Here is a 17,505-nt window from a genome sequence, read left to right as displayed (position 1 = left end):
ACACTAGCACAAAGTGAGTGTAAATCATTACCATTCTGATTTGGTGGCATTTTATATCCACTTTCACTGGTGCAAATGACTACCACGTGCAAGGCAATGAAAAATGAGGCCCAAGAGATTTACTTCAATGACAAGCTTCCCTAATTTCAGAAATCTCGGGTACTTCTTAATTTAGATGTTTCCATCTACCAGCAGATAAATCATGCATACATATTTACCTGAAATTGTCATTGAACTGCTGTTTATACATATAAACCAAATAAAATACACACACACACATAATCAGCAGCACAGTGAATGTTCTTTCATATCAAACCATTTCTTTTATATCTGTTCTACTCCTGAAAGTGATACTTTGACAATCGAGGTTGCCACAGTTGGCGTAGTAGTTATCTGACATGTTGCCATCACTCTTCAAAGTACCATAGTTAGTGCTATTATTTTGGGGAGCAGCATCAGAGGAAGACAGTGGCATAACATACTTGACACAATACTTAGGAAGGGCATATTTAGAACACCAGGGCAGATCAGTTACCTAACATCCTGCTCATTCTATATATATATATATATATATATATATATATATATATATATATAAATAATTTGATGATCATCAGTTCACATGAAATAGTATTCTTATGTGGCTGGCTTTAATTTATTTCTTTTACTTACCGTATCTTCAGGAAATAACTTTCCTCTTTGATATTTAATCTTTTGCATAAGATCTCCATCATCACAGTATTCCATCACTATATACAGATGTCCGTCAGCTAAATGTTAGGTAATTTAAGATTAATTAGTCATTTCATTAGCATGCTAAATGTATTACTGTTATTATATAGTACCAACAACATGTTATGTATTTTACAGACAGGTATAAAGAAAAAAATCCAGGCCCCGCCAAAAGCTTACAAGGAAAATAAGAGCTTTCAATCTAAATAATGCAAATAGATAAATTCTCAAAACCTGTATATTTACCTTCAAATGATTCCTTATAGGCAACTATATTTGGGTGTTTCATTTTAGCCAACAGAATAGCTTCCTTCCTAGAGTTCTGTACATCAGATGGAGACTGAAAACACATTGATGATAAATACAATTATATAAATACTGCAATAATAAATCTTCATATATATTACACGTCGTTTTCAAAACAAGAATGAATTTTGAAGCACTAGACTAATTTATTTTCTTCAACTGCTTGAAAATGCATTTAGAAATTCATTTAGAAACTTGAAAACTCCATCTGCTACTGTAAAAATCAGTAAGTGAAAAATAGCACACAAACTCTCCAGGTTTGTTTCTTTAGAGAAGGTAAGTATTTTAGAGCCATTCTGTATGCCTTTTTGAATAAAGGGCACCTTCCTACATCACTTTATGATTTTCTATTCTGACCACTGCAGAACTAGGTGACTCAGCAGCACTTTCTAACTCTGAAACAGTTCAAAGTCTATCAGATTATTTGAATGTGCCTTAGTATAAACTTAACTTTAATCAGGATATAACCAAGACCTCAGTGAAAAATAATTTTGAGCTTTCTTGGATGGCTAAATGAAAAGCAATAATCTGAAATAATTGAATTTCAGCAGCTCACAATGATGAGAACTTGACTACTTCCTCTTTATATATTAAATACTATGGGTGAAATCCTGTCCCCAGTGAAGTCAATGGGAGTTTTGCCATTGACTTCAGTAGAACCAGGATTTCACTCTATAAAACTTCCCATGTGCCATAATTCTAATCTTTGGCCACAAATGTTGTGATGATGCCCAGTCTTTACTGGTTACCAGCAACATCCTCAGTCCTGCAGTACTTATTAAGGGCCAGATCCTGTAAGATTTGCAACATCCTTACTCCCAGTGAAGGCACTGAGCACTGGATATAGTACTCTAGGAGTTAGGCACCTAAATACCTCTGAGGATCTGGGCCTAAGTTCTGAAATGTTGCTCTTTTTCAAGAATAGTCTTTCCCTGCCCATGTTGGAGGGTACAGTGAGTTTTTAAAATGCAGTTACTCACAGCATTAAGATAGCAAATACAAAGGAGGACAGTGTAAACACGTACCTTGGGAAGTCTTATTTCCTTCATTGCATATTTCTGGTTACCACTCTTAGGAAAGACTAAAAGAGCTCTCCCAAAGGATCCTTCCCCAAGTACTTTTAACACAGTGTATTCTTCCATTGTTTGTGAGCCCAGTTCTTATATGTTTCTTAAAATGTTATATTTCACAGGGATTTCTTCCAAAGCATATAATGATCTCAGTTAATTTTTTGAAAATGTTCAGAAGTTGTATTTTTGTTCAACATTATCTCTATGAGAGAAAATGGCAAAATAACAAAAATATATAATTATAACACGATGGCAATGACAACTGCTCAGAATTGTCACAAAACTAAATTTTTGTTCAATGCTATTACGACTTTATTAAGAATAAGGTTTTCAGAAAACTTTACTACAACGCAAACTCACACCATAGTAATACTTTGTACATCAATGGCATCATATAACCAGAACTCTCAAAGCACTCCAAAAACATGAATTAATCCTAATAGTACTCCTGTGAAGTGCTAGATAACAAGGTTACTTACCAGTAACTGATGTCCTTTGAGATGTGTTGCTCATGTCCATTCCACTATAGGTATGTGCACGCCTCCGTGCATGGTCACCCGGAACTTTTTTCCCCTTAGCAGATCCCATAGGGATGGCTCCGGCACTCCCTGGAGCCCCGGCACATGCTGCGGTATATGAGGCGCTGCCAGCCCTACGCCCCCTCAGTTCCTTCTTTCCGCCCGTGAGGGTTGCTGGAATTAGCCTTGCTCACAGTAAAACAGGGTTACTTACCAGTAACTGTTGTTCTTCGAGATGTGTTGCTCATATCCATTCCATTTAGGTGAGTGCGCGCCCCGTGCACGAGCCTGCGGAAAACTTTTCTGCCCTAGCAACCCAGCGGTCGGTCTCGGCGCCCCCTGGAGTGGCGCGCGTATAGCGCGGTATATAGGGCGCCACCGACCGCGCGGGTCCCCAGTCCCTTCTTTCTGCCGACTCCGACAGCGGGGACGGAGGGTGGGTTTGGAATGGATATGAGCAACACATCTCGAAGAACAACAGTTACTGGTAAGTAACCCTGTTTTCTCTCTTCGAGAGTTGCTCATATGCATTCCATTTAGGTGATTACATAGCCATACCTTTGGCGGCGGGAAGGAGTCAGTGGCGTGAAGCCCTTCTCAGCACGGCTCTGCCAACTGCTGCATCCTCCCTTGCTTGTTGCACGATGGCATAATGAGATGTGAAGGTATGGACCGATGACCAGGTTGCAGCTTTGCAGATATCCTGTAGGGGCACTCGTTCCAGGAAAGCCGCCGAGGTGGCTTGGGCCCTGGTAGAGTGCGCTGTAATCGGTCCCGGGAGTGGTACCTTCGCCATCTCGTAACAGGTGCGGATGCAGGTGGTGATCCAGGAGGAGATGCACTGGGTGGAGACAGGTGAGCCTTTCATGCGGTCCGCCACTGCGACGAAGAGCTGCGTGGACTTCCGGAACGGCTTAGTCCGGTCTATATAGAAGGCTAAGGCTCGCCTGACATCCAGTGAGTGCCATCTCCGCTCCTCCTCCGATCCGTGTGGTTTGGGAAAGAACACGGGGAGGAAAATATCCTGATTATAATGAAACTGGGACACCACCTTAGGGAGGAAGGCCGGGTGGGGTCTCAGTCGCACTTTATCTTTGAAAAATACTGTGTAAGGAGGGTCTGAGGTTAGGGCTCTCAGCTCGGAGACCCTCCTAGCCGATGTAATGGCTACGAGGAAGGCTACCTTCCATGATAGGACTAGAAGAGGGCATGTAGCCATAGGCTCAAAGGGGGACCTGTGAGGATAGTGAGAACTAGGTTTAAGTCCCAGAGAGGCAGGGGATCACGAACTTGTGGGAAAAGCCTCTCTATTCCCTTGAGAAACCTGATGGACATCGGGTGGGAGAATATAGACCTCCCCTCCACTGGGCAATGGAAGGCCGAGATGGCCGCCAGGTGCACTCTTAAGGAGGCCAGGGCAAGGCCCTGCATCTTCAGATGGAGGAGGTAGTCTAATATAGCCTGGATAGTTGAGTCCAGAGGCAAAATACCACGTGACTGTGCCCAGTAAGTGAAGCGTTTCCACTTTGCCCGATAAACCACCTGGGTGGAAGGTTTCCTGCTCCCCAGCAGGACGCTTTGGACTTGTGCGGAACAAGCCCTCTCTCCTTCTGTCAACCATGGAGCCTCCATGCCGTCAGGTGGAGGGAGTCCAAGTCTGGGTGGAGCAGGCGACCCTGTTCCTGGGAGAGGAGATCGTATCGTCTCGGGAGCGGGATCGGTGCGGCGATGGAAAGGTCGAGCAGCATACTGTACCAGTGCTGTCTCGGCCATGCCGGTGCGATCAGGATGATGTCCGCTCTGTCCCTCTTGACTTTCAAGAGTACCCTGGGGAGCAGTGGGGTCGGTGGAAAAGCATAGAGAAGTGGCCCCGACCAGTCTATCAGGAACGCGTCCGAAATTGAGTTCTGTTCTCGCCCTCGCAGGGAGCAGAATAGTGGGCATTTCGCGTTCTGTCGCGTGGCAAAGAGGTCCAGATGGGGAACTCCCCACTTGCGGAAGAGAAACGCTGTAATCTCCCCATGAAGTGACCATTCGTGGCGGGGAAAAAACGACCTGCTGAGGCGGTCTGCCTCGTCGTTCCTCACCCCTGGTAGGTGAGATGCCACCAAGTGGAAGTCGTTTCTCACCGCAAGGTCCCATAGTTGTAGCGCCTCGCGACACAGGTTCGAGGAACGCGCCCCGCCTTGTCTGTTGATGTAAAACATCGTGGCGGTGTTGTCCGTAAGGACTTGTATCACCCGCCCCCTGAGAAAGCGGAGAAAAACCTTGCAAGCGAGAAGGACTGCTCGGAGTTCCCGAATGTTTATATGGAGCAGTCTGTCTTGCATTGACCACTGACCTTGAGTACTCAGGCTGTGGGTAATGTGAGCCCCCCACCCGATATCGGAGGCATCTGTGATCAATGTTACAGAGGGGATCAGGTCCGAGAATGGGACTCCTTCCATTACTTGTCTCTGGTCTGTCCACCAGTTCAGTGACGTTAGGACCTGGGGTGGGACGGTGACTACCCTGCCCAGAGAGTGTCTGGCTGGGGCATATACTGATGCTAACCAGCCCTGCAGAGGCCTGAGTCTGAGGCGAGCCAGTCTGACCACGTATGTGCATGCCGCCATGTGCCCCAACAGCTGCAGGCAGCGTCTGGCTGTGGTTGTGGGAAACGTCTGTAGCTCGCGTATGATGGCGGTCATGGCTTGGAAACGAGGTAGGGGGAGGAAGGCCCTGGCCTGTACTGCGTCCAGAGTGGCCCCAATAAATTCTATGCGCTGGACTGGGGTCAATGTGGATTTCTGCTCGTTTATGAGCAGCCCCAGTCTGTTGCACGTCTCGCACGTTAGGGCTAAACTGTTTGCCACATGGAGTCTGGATCTTCCCCGAAGTAACCAATCGTCCAAGTAGGGGAAGATCTGGACCCCTTTGCGCCTCAGGTAGGCCGCCACCACCGCTATACACTTGGTGAAGACCCGGGGCGCTGAAGAGAGGCCAAAGGGGAGGGCCGTGAACTGGTAGTGGCCACCAGCTACCAAGAACCGTAGGAAACGTCTGTGGCCAGGGAGGATAGACACGTGGAAATATGCGTCTTTCAAGTCGAGAGCGGCATACCAATCTCCAGGATCCAAAGTGGGGATGATGGAGGCTAGGGAGACCATGTGGAACTTGAGCCGCCTGATGAACCTGTTGAGGCGGCGGAGGTCCAGAATGGGCCGGAGGCCCCCTTTGCCTTGGGGATAAGAAAATACCGGGAATAAAACCCCCTGCCCCTTTCCATAGGTGGGACTTCCTCTACTGCCCCTAGGCGGAGCAGGGAGCGGACCTCCTGAAGGAGGAGTTGCTCGTGAGAGGGGTCCCTGAAGAGGGACGGGGTAGGGGGAGAGTCCGGTGGGAAAGCCGAGAGCTGTAAGGCGTAACCCCTCCGCACCACACTTAACACCCAGCGGTCTGAGGTTATGCCTCGCCACTCTCGGAGGAAGGGGCGAAGTCTGTCTTTGAAGGGTAGGGTGAGATCCTGGTCGACCCTCGGGGTCGTTAGAATGGCAGAATTGCCGCTCCCGAGCGTCCCATCAAAAAGGGCGCTTGCCATTCTTGCGCGGCCCGGATTGGGGGCCCTTGGCAGGCCCGGGGCGGTTCCGGCGGTTGTTCTGCCGGAAACGGTCCCCTGATCTTCTGGGCTGGGTCTGGCGGGGGGTAACCTAGGAGCGGGCTGCTGCTGTTGTTGCCTCTGGGGCTGCTGTCTGCCCTGGCGCCTCGTAGTCTGCGGGACGTAAAGCCCCAAGGATCGCAGAGTGGCGCGAGAATCCTTTAGGGCGTGCAGCTTATCATCTGTCCTGGCGGAGAACAGGCCTGTACCGTCAAAGGGCAGATCTTGAATGGCCTGTTGTGCTTCCGTGGAAAGGCCAGATGATTGTAGCCAGGACGACCGGCGCATCACAATGCCGGACGCCATGGCCCTACCCGCCGCGTCGGTCGCGTCACTGGCCGACTGGATAGTGGCTCCCCCTACAGTTGACCCTTCCTGGAGGACGGTGGTGAAGTCCTGTGCTAGATCTGGAGGAAGGGCCGACGTAAATCTCTGGAGTGAGGCCCAGAGATTCAAATTATAGCGCCCCAACAGAGCTTGGTGGTTTGCTATGCGGAGCTGAAGGGCCGCGGTGGAGTACACCTTTCTCCCAAAAAGGTCTAGCTTTTTAAGGTCTTTATTTTTGGGAGTGTTGGCCTGGGCACCTTGACGCTCCCTCTGATTGACCGCGTCCACCACTAAGGTACCGGGGGCTGGGTGGTTGTACAAGTACTCAAACCCCTGCTGCGGCACATAGTATTTACGCTCCGCGGTCTTAGAAGTTGGAGCTACCGAGGCAGGGGTCTCCCATATGGGTTTCACCCGTTTGAGTACCTGGTCATGAACCGGGAGTGCCACCCTGGAGGGGCCTGCAGAGGCTGGCATGCCAAATATGGGGTCCTCCTCCTCCGAGAGCTCCTTGAGATCTATGTTAAGGTTCTCTGCTAGCCGCTTAAGGAGCTCCTGATGAGCCTTAAAATCAGGCAAAGGGGTCCTCTGGTCCCTAGATGTTGTATCGGGTGGGGAGGAGGAGGAGGACTGTAACAACGGGCCTGTAGAGGGCCCTTCCAGAGGATCAGACTCGTAGTCCGACGAATGATCCCCATCTTGGGGGCGCTCCTCCTGCTGTCCACCCTGTGGTGGGGGGGTGGCTGAGGTTTGGAGGAGGAGGGGAGTGACCCTGTGCCTTGGATTGTCTGAGGGGGCCAGGGTCCCCAATAAGGCCACTGCCAAGGGCCTTGTCCCCACGCCGGTACCGGGCCCGGTGCCGGGTACGTGGGCGCAGATGGATGAGCCGGGCTGGGGGATCTGCGACTTCGCTTGCGACTAGACGAGCGGTGGTGGCGCCTGCTGCGTCGAGGAGACGAGCTGGACGAGGAGGAGTACCTCCGCGATTTATAACGGCGCTTGGCGTGGGCCCTAGGGCTTCTTGAGCGTCGCTCCCCCGAGGAAAAATGCGGTACCGTAGAGGCGTCCGGTGCCGAGGCGTCCGGTACCGAGGGTCTCTTAGGGGTGCGGGAACGAGATCTAGAGCGTTCCCGGTGCCGATGGCTGTACGCCGGGCTATGAGAGCGGCCCCGCGTGGATTGATGGTACCGGCTCCCCTGCGGTACCGAGGCCCCAGAGTGCCTCTGATGCTCCGTGTCTTGTCTCGGTGCCGCACGCCGTGCCGGGGAGGGAGCTGGCGATCTCGATCTGGTCCGGTACCGGATGGTATCGGTCGGTACCGGGGATCGGGAGGAGTGGTAGGGGCGAGATGCCTGCCCTGACGCCTTCGAACGTACCGGGCTAGCAGAGCGCCGGTACCGTTCTTGAGTCCTCGGTGCCCTTGACGCTGGGGCGTCGTGTGAGGAATGGCGGGATGGGCTTGGAGTGCGGGTGGGCGAGCGAGCCCGGCGTGGTGTGCCCCGCTGCCCCTCTAGATGTAATGCCGGGGATCGAGACCGGTGCCGTGGCTGGGGCGCCGGGATCCGCACCGGACTGCGTTCCGATAACCGGGAACGCTCAGCCGCACGTCTCGGTACCGGGGCTGGTGAAGATCGGTGCCGAGAGCCCGAAGACGAACAGGAGCGGTGCCGTGTCTCCGACGTCTGGGACTTATCCCGCCTTGTTGAGTGGCGCCGGGGCTCCGAAAGTCCCACCTCGGTTACGGAGCTTTCCCGGGAGCTTCCCGAACAGCTATGGTGCCGTTCTTTGGGAGGGCTCAACGACTCGCGGTCGGAGCTGGGGGGGGAGGATGTTGTTCTCCCTCTCCCCGACCGTCTGGGGGGAGACACCGAGTCCCGTCTCGACCTCCCACCGGAGTAGCCCAGCACGGGCTTACCCCGAGACGCTATCCCCGATGCCCTCGGCCGAGGGGGGGATGGAGGCGTGGGCAGGGCCATGAGGGCTCGTGCCGCTGTGAACGCCTCCGGCGTCGACGGCCCTTGTAGAGGCTCTCCTCCACCCCTCGGGGTCGGGGGAGGCTCTCTACGAGGAGATGCCGGTGCCGGGACAGATTCAACGGCACGTGGCTGGGGCATCTCCTGTGTCACTCCCTGCTGTACCGGTCGCAGGGAGGAGTCCATAGGTGCGGCCGCTGGCCGTTTCTTTTTCTTCGGTACCGGCTTAGACGGTACCGATGGTGGTTGCGTCGGTACCGGTGGTGCGCTCCGGAACGACGAGACGCTCGGTGCCGTGGGTGATCTGGACGGCTCGGAGTCAGGACGAAGTGCCGTCTCCATCAAGATCGCCCGGAGGCGAGCGTCTCTGTCCTTTTGCGTCCGCGGCTTGAAAGCCTTACATATGCGGCACTTGTCCTTGCGGTGTTGTTCTCCAAGGCACCGAAGGCAGCGGTCATGGGGGTCGCTGACGGAGAACAGCTTACCGCAAGCCGCACAGGGTTTAAACCCGGTGGAGCCAGGCATGGCTCCTAAGGAGCCCCTTAGGGGCTAACTATATACACTATTTACTACACTAACTATATACTATAAAAACAATAATAGAACTTATATACAATACAATGCAGGTTGCTACTTGCTGATTAAAGGCAAGGGGCAGACGTTCCACTGACCGTCACGGGCGGAAAGAAGGAACTGGGGACCCGCGCGGTCGGTGGCGCCCTATATACCGCGCTATACGCGCGCCACTCCAGGGGGCGCCGAGACCGACCGCTGGGTTGCTAGGGCAGAAAAGTTTTCCGCAGGCTCGTGCACGGGGCGCGCACTCACCTAAATGGAATGCATATGAGCAACTCTCGAAGAGAGAAGTACTATTCCCCTTGTTTAAGAGACTTGTTTGGCATTCTGAGATTAGTTTTATTTAGTTAAGTAGTTCTTAAGTGTCGTTAAGTGTAGATAGAGATAAGGCAGTCCCTGCAGGGACTTCGTGTGGCCGTGCCGTGCCCCGGTTGCCGGGCTTCAAGCCATGTGCCTCCTGCGGGAAGGCCTTCCTGCTCAGCGACCCCCACGACTGCTGCCTTAAGTGCCTGGGAGAAGCCCACAGAAAGGACAAGTAAAAGATCTGCAGGGCTTTCAAACCAAGGACTCAAAAGGACCAAAAAGCCAGTTGAAAACCCTGTTGATGGAGGCAGCGTTCTGCCCGGCGTCCGAGCCGACCCGCTCCGCCTTGGTACCGAGCGTAACTTTGGTACAGAGCGCACTGTCAGCACCGCCCTCCACTCGGCACCCCGCAACATCACTGGCACCGAGGAGAAAGAAGCAGCGCACAGAGCGCAGACACTCCCCTGCATCGTCAGTACAGGCAGGGTCGAGTACAGAGATGCACCGGACCAGGCCCGTCGAGACTTCTCCGGTGCCTGCATCTCCAGTCAGGGAGACTCCCCCCGACTCCTGGGAGATTTTATTTTTTCGGAGATAAATATCATTCGTCAAACCTTTAGGATGTGGGGGATGTATGTGTATGTGTGCATGAGTGGTTTAATGAATATTTATCTCCCAATAAGGAAAGTAAATCTAGGGGCTTAACAGATTAATAGTGTGTCTTAATAAAAAGATCCAATTCATACTTGTTTGGAGAAAGAATAGTAAATCTATTAATCATTTTAAAATTTAAAATTAAAGAAAGATCAAGACATAGGATGCATGATATATATGAAAAAGAATTGTTAGATAATGGGTTAGTTAAAACAGATCTCACAAATCAACGACAAAGGGTATGTTATATTTCATCTTAGTGTAACTTTCAGAATAGAAACCTCTAACTCCAAAACTACTCAAAATAACATTCACATTTTCAGTAGCAGAGGCACAAGAGGTTCCCGTATTCATTCCCTTCGTAGACTCAAGATTCTTAATGCAGGGGCAGCGGCAACAACATCAAATGATAAATCTGACCTCATTATTTAGAGAGGGAAAACTGAAGCAGAGATCAGTTAAGTGTCACCCAAAGTTTTACAAGTGTTGAGAGTAAGAATGTAGAACACCTTCCATCGCTAACCCTTTCTCCTGACTTCTGACTTCTTCTGACCAATTCTGACTTCATCTTCTCAAAATACATTAACAGGCTTTGTTGGTTTGTTTTTGTTTTTAAAAAGAAGGAGGGCCGGGGAGAGAAGGAACATACCAGTAACACACTCATAAAGATAATGTGATTAACAAAGTCGTTGTATTTGCTGTAACCCCTCAAACCTTCTCTTCACCCCTGATGTTTGCTGTCATTGCTTAATGCATTATGTCTTATTTATATCTTACATTGTCTTTTTATAATTTTGTACTATCCACACTTATGGTGCTGTCTACATACTTAATAATAAAATGGTAACCACAATGTATGCTTGCTGAGCAATCACTTCTTGGACTCTGATACCACTTGGATTTTCCTTTAACCTCAATTGAATGACTAGCCTTTTCTGTCTTGTTTGATTAGGGCTACAACCTGGGTTTTTACTACCCTAAGCAAACTAAAAAACTTACAAACATTTTGGTGCCTCTAATACTGTATTTTGTTGTCCTAGGAAATTGCATGTACAGTAGAGCCAGTTCTGATTAATATCTTTAATCCCAGAGGAACTGTGTTGTAACACACATCCTAAACACCAACACAAGTTTCGTATGCATAGCCCTTACTGTCAACTTTATTTAATGGTCACAAAACCTACCCTTCATTTTGATTAATGATTTAACAAAAACCCAATGATATTACACTTAGATGTAAAGAAAATTAGTCAAAGTGAGTGCGTGAGAAGTTTGCAAGGTTAAGGGAATGCTTTTCCTGCAGCCAAAAGTACTCTCATGCCCCATCCAAACTAAGAGAGTGTTTCTGAAATTTCCCACCAGAACTAGCACCAGTTTATGTCCAACAGGTTCGCAATGTCAGGAGTCCTTGCCTAAATGAGCTCCCAGCATTTGAAAGACTGTTCCATCAAACCCTGTTTAGGACAAGTCTAATCAAAAAGTGATGGCCCATCTACACTAGGGCTTCTAACATTGTTACTACTAGTTAAGTTGGGCCAGTGTTAGCTCTAGGATAGACAGGACCTCACTGAAGAAAGGAAAGAGGATAGAACAATAAAGCTGCAACTACATTAGGAAGCATACCCATTGCTAACAATGGGCATCAGGAGTGTACACAGCTGAACTGGTGCTGAAAACAGTGCGGACAAGACCAAATCATGTTTCTGAAGATGTTTAACATAGGTCATGTCTACACTACTGCTTTTGGCGGTATAAAGAATGGTTACTTACCTCGTAACTGTTGTTCTTCTAGATGTGTTGCTCACGTCCATTCTGATTTAGGTGTGTGTGCGCGCCGCATGCACTGGTGCTGGAAATTTTTCTCCTAGTGGTATCCGTAGGGCTGGTTCAAGCATCCTCTGCAGTGGCACACATATGCACTCGTATATAGGGTGCTACCAGTCCCCCTCCCTCTGAGTTCCTTCTTGCCAGAACTCTGACAGAGGGGAAGGAGGGTGGGTCGTGGAATGGACATGAGCAACACATCTCAATGAACAACAGTTACAAGGTAAATAACCGTTATTTCTTCTTCAAATGCTTGCTCATGTCCATTCAGAATTAGGTGACTTACCAGCAGTGCGTCTGAGGTGGGCAGGAGTTCATAGACGTGATGATTGCAGTACTGCTCTGCCAAACCCAGCATCATCCCACACTTGCTGCGTGATGGCATAGTGGGATGTTAACATGGATATCGACTCTGCAGATGTCCTGAATGGACACATATGCCAAGCAGGCCGCTGAAGACACCTGTGCCCTTGTGGAGTGGATGGATAGGGAAGTTGGGGCCATGACTCCCGCTTGCTAATAGCAGGTCCAAATACAGGAGGAGATCAGCTGAAGATGACGCCGGATGTCCCTTCATCTGATCAGCGATCGCAATGAAGAACTGTGTGGAGTGGCAGAAGGGCCTAGTCCTGGGGATGTAAAAAGCTAATGCCCTCCTCACATTGAGAGTGAAGATGCCTCTCCTCATTGGATATGTGGGGCTTTGGAAAGAACACTGGTAGGAATATGTCCTGATTGACATGGAAGTGAGAAATGACCTTAGACAGAAAGGATGGGCGAGGATGAAGCTGCACCTTGTCCTTGGAAAAAAAACATGTATGGCAGCTCTGAGGTCAGGGCTTTTAACTCCAAGACCCTCCGTGCTGGGGTGATCGTCACCAGGAATGCCACTTTCCAGGATAGATGTGCAAGGGAACAAGAAGCCAACGGCTCAAATGGTGGTGCCATAAGTCTTGAGAGGACAAGGTTTAGATCCCACTGAGGGACCGGGCCCCGTATCAACGGAAAAAGTCTCTCCAGGCCCTTGAGAAATCTGGACGTCATCCCATGGGAGAAAACCGACCTGCCCTGGATTGAAGGGTGAAAGGCTGAAATCGCCACCAAGTGCACCTTAATAGACAAGGAGGCCAAGTCCTCCCCCTTCAGATGAAGCAGATAGTCCAGGATCATCTGAATACGGGATTTCATTGGCAAGACATTTTGAGCCGTCGCCCAGCAAGTAAAGCGTTTCCATTTGGCTAAATAGCCCTCATAGACAGCTTCCTGCTCTCCAACAGGATTCTCTGAACTTGGGCCAAGCAGTGGTGCTCATCTCTGGTTAACCACAAAGCATCCATACTGTCAGACTCAGAGTGGTCAGACCCAGGTGCAGACAGGGGGCACTGGAGCCTGCCCTACGGGATCTGCTAAGGGGACAAGTTTTCCAGTAACCGTGCACAGGGCATGCACGCACCTACTATGGAATGGACATGAGCAAGCACTCAACGACGAATCATCAAACAGGAGGTCCTGGATAGATTGTTGGACCTCTGTCAAAAAGACCAGACGACTGCAGCCACAATGCTCTCCTCATCAACGCTGCTGCAGCCATCACCCAAGCCGCCGACTCTGCTGTGTCTGATGACTCCTATAGGGAGGCTCTGGCTAGTGCTTCCCTTCCTCCAGGACTGCTTCAAACTCCTGCTTGGAGGACTGTGGGAGGGAGCTGGCGAACTTTTCTAGCGACTGCCATATATTATAATGGTCACGGCCCAAGAGCGCCTGTTGATTGGACACCCTCAGCTGCAGGCTCACTATTGAATACACCTCGCAGCCAAATAAATCTAATTTTTTGGCCTCTTTATTCTTGGGCATTCAGGCTGGACCTTTCTCCCTAGTCGGGGTGTTTACCGAGGGGCTGGCTGAAAGAAAGTCTTCCTGGTCTGACCCGATAGTTGCCTCTGGTGCCACAGCCAGGCCCTTAGATGACTGCAGTGCCGAGGCGCTCGCAGACAACTGAGCATGTGGCATTGCAGCCTGAGGGAACCCCCATGGATTCCAACATTGCCAGGGACCTGGCCATTATCCTTGCAGCCAACCTGCGATCTGTGGCGGCATGGGAAACCCAGTGGGTTGCTTGGGGGCTTGTCCTTTTGGGGGGACAACCACTTCTTCTTCTGACTCCAAGGAGCTATGAGCTGGCAATCAAGGGGGTGCCGACACCGCGTGCTTCTCTCCATTGCTTCTTCAGCGTCTGGGCTCTGGTGATGGGGAGCAATGCCAAGAGCCCAAGCACTGTTCATGACTTGACTGTGTCTTGTCCTTAGGCTTCTTACAGGGACCTTTTGCAGTGCTGGGGCTCCAGAGATTCCCTGTGGGGGCTCGTGAGGCGGTGCTGGGGGCTTGGGGAGTGACGGTGTTCTGGAGATCGACAATGGCATTCTTTGGATTGATACCGATGTTCCGGTGACTGGAGCCTGGCCCCCTGTGACCGAAGACTCGACCCCAACTCATGCCAATGCAGGACCGGAGAGCGGTGCCGAGATTCTGGTGACTACTGTGAAACTAGCGAGGAAGAGGCTGTGGTGGAACCACCGCTGGCTTCCTTTTTGACTGGCCTCTGGCCTATGTATCTGAGCTTCGGTGCCCTGCCCTACCCTCCTGCGGTGTAGACGGCACTGGCAGGCCCAACAGATCCTTCATTGCCTGAAAGGCCTCAGGGGTAGAAGGGACCAGTAAACAGCGCAGGCCTCTGCCACTCCCAGGTGTTGACAGTGGTACCGGAGTCGGGCAGAGGTGTTCTCGGGGCCGAATCAGCTTTCCCCGCGGTGCCTGAGCATTTCTTAGCCAACTTCGGCTCCTTCTCAGCATGCGCCTCTCTCTTTTTCGGTGTCGGCAATGTCGAACGGTGCCCACACCAGAGGAACACTTCTAGTCGATGCCGCTGTACTGGGTGCTGAGTCTGATTGTGGCTCCAACACTGCTCTAAGTGCCGACTCCATGACAAGGGCCTTGAGCCTAATGTCCCGGTCCTTCTTGGTTCGAGGGCGAAACCCCTTGCAGATCTTACACTTCTCGCGAAGGTGGGCTTCCCCCAGGCATTTCAAACAACTCTAGTGCAGGTCACTCAATGGCATAGGCTTCTTGCAAGAAGCGCAGGGTTTAAAACCCGGGGACCGAGGCATGCCCTGTCCCTGGGTAAACTACTAACTAATCAACCACTATCTACCAGATAATAAACTCTGAAAACAAAAACTATGTACACGATATAAAACAAAGAACCACTAGGAATACTGAAACTTGTAGGAGCAAGAGAGTGTTCCAGCACTGTCACGGGCGGTAAGAAGAACTGAGAGAGAAGGGAACTGGCAGCACCCTATATACGAGCACGTACGCATGCCACTGCAGAGGGCACTAGAGCCAACCCTACAGATACCACTAGGGGAAAAATTTCCAGCACTGGTGCATGTGGCGCGCACACACCTAATTCTGAATGGACACAAGCAAGCACTCAAAGGAGAGGTTATGTCACCCAAGGGCGTGAAAAAAAAATCATCCCAAGTGACATAAGTTACACCGACAAACACCGGTGTGGACAGCACTATGTCCCACTTCTCCTGCTGACATAGCTACCACCACTTGTGGAGGTGGTTTAATTATGTCGACTGGAGAGCTCTCTCCTGACAGCATAGAAGGCTACATGAGTGATCTTACAGCGGTGCAGCTGCATCGGTACAGCTGTGTCGCTGTAAGCTCTATCCTTGTATCCATGGCCATAGTTTTATTCTGCTTATGTTTGCTAGGAAAGAATCCAGTGCCATCCATTTGCACCCATTGTCAATAATGGATACATTTTCTAGTATAGAAAAGTCTTTTGCTGTTGATTAACAGTTTCTTTTCACTAGACAAAGTAAGGTTGTTTAATCAGCTGTTTCCAGGATCAGTTGTAGATGAACATGTGCAAATGCTCTAAGGTGCAGGCTGCTGTTTGAGGAGGGCCAAAGATCAAATTCCTCAGCATGCTCACCCAGGAACCAAGAGCACATCCATTTTACTGTGAGGAGGGGTATAAATGAACAAAATAAACAATGTTGATCTAGGGCAGGTACACTGAATTAGGAGAATTAATGTGTGGGTAGTAGGTTTGTGAAAGGTGAGGTGAAGGGGAGACACACTGGGCTGCAGAGCAAGGAGATCTGTGCCCTGGCAAGGCAGACTAGGGCTTTGGCTATGCAAGAAAATTAATCCACAGTAAAATGGTGTGAATTTAAACAGATTTACCATCCAGGCATTGCTCTTATTCCAGACTGATTGCCCTAGTCCAAGTTCGTTTCCTCCTAGTCCACAACAAAGCACTCCTAGTTCAGACCAAGCATATGCACCTCTAGAGTTTACTCAGGATTAGCTCTTGCACAGTAACCCTGTGCCACCAAGGGACAGGATTGCACAGCCTCCCTTGGGGCTGGGGAGAGCAATGGGCTGCTCTTGCTCCTGCCCCTCGGGGGAGGGGCAGCACCTCCACGCCACAGGCCGGGGTCCCCAACCCTGCCCCTCGCGGCCCCAGCCGCCCCGCCCTTTCTCGGTCTCTAGGCGCTGCCCCCATACCATGCTGGAGCCGCTCCCTACCGCAGCGCAGCTCCACGGGCCGGCGGCAGCAGACCCCACTTCCCGCTCTGCTCAGCTTCAAGCACCAGGCAGCTACGAGCCAGGCGCCACCCCGTCATGAGGCGGGCGGGACGCTGCGGGGTCATCTCTATGGTTAGCGGTCAAAAACAATCCCTGGAAACCACGTGGGAGGGTGATAATTGCAGACCTTGTTCTGTGCCTTGGGCGGGCACACAAGCGAGCAGCCATGGGAGCAGGGATGTCTACGGTCGTCCTCTCGCGATCATGTAAGAGACTATCAGCTACTTGCTGGTGATCCCTAGCAAACTGTGGGATCCGGATTTCCAGCCTCAAGTATCCAGTTATCACCCCACGCTGCAATCAGCCTTTGGATAGAACTCAACCCAGCTGCACATTGAGCTGGCTCAAATGGCAGGTGTCTACATCTAGAGCTTTAGCAAGGCCCCCCCGAAGCCAAAATTACAAAATTCAGATCTAACGAACTGCTGTGTAGTAGAGAGTGCATGGAACTGGGGATTTGCTTTTTGCTTCTCTCTGCTTATGTCATTTTATTTGTTCAAGAATTGGGAAAAATTTTAAAATGCTTTGTTTCTGTAATATTGCAGATATCAAAAGTAACTCAGCCCATCTCACACTATCACAGTACAGTTCAATTCAAAATAATCTAGGCAAGGACCATGCAAATAGATAAACACCAAGCCCATTAAAGTTTATGGATTAAGCTACAGAAGGCATAAATGTAGTTTATTTCATAGATGAAGCCACAGGCATAACTTTATTAGTTTTTTCACAATTTCTTACTTGGAGTAAATCTAAAGCATGTGATAAGTGTACCGGGTCAAGTAGTGTTACTTGTTCCAGTGCAGGTCAGTCTTAGAATGTAACAGTCTGTTCAGATCAGGGAGTTTTTATATACGTTTGAACAGCTTGTTTTTTATAGGTGACAGTCACACAGATCCAAGAAATCCACAGCAGGGTGA

The 17,505-nt window shown here is 50.3% G+C and overlaps 1 protein-coding gene across 3 annotated transcripts in view; it reads right to left on the bottom strand.

Moving 5' to 3' along the window:
- NEK3 (NIMA related kinase 3) overlaps positions 1–17,496 on the bottom strand; it is a 55,507-nt gene extending 38,011 nt beyond the window's left edge. For all 3 annotated transcript variants that reach the window (XM_067563059.1, XM_067563060.1, XM_067563061.1), the window contains exons 1-4: positions 16,505–17,496; positions 2,064–2,310; positions 979–1,072; positions 673–770 (exon numbers count right to left, since the gene is read on the bottom strand). In XM_067563059.1, coding sequence (XP_067419160.1) covers positions 673–770; positions 979–1,072; positions 2,064–2,180 — 309 coding nt within the window. In that variant the 5' untranslated portion in view covers positions 2,181–2,310; positions 16,505–17,496. The remainder of the gene's footprint in view (positions 1–672; positions 771–978; positions 1,073–2,063; positions 2,311–16,504) is intronic.
- Positions 17,497–17,505: the final 9 nt, after the last annotated feature.

Source organism: Emydura macquarii, unplaced genomic scaffold, assembly GCF_026122565.2.
Source record: "Emydura macquarii macquarii isolate MOO-44397 ecotype Brisbane River unplaced genomic scaffold, CSIRO-AGI_Emac_v2 contig_2473, whole genome shotgun sequence".
In the NCBI taxonomy this organism is placed as follows: domain Eukaryota; kingdom Metazoa; phylum Chordata; order Testudines; family Chelidae; genus Emydura; species Emydura macquarii.
The sequence above is the reverse complement of the archived record's forward strand: the minus strand, read 5'-3'. Positions and strand labels throughout refer to the sequence as shown.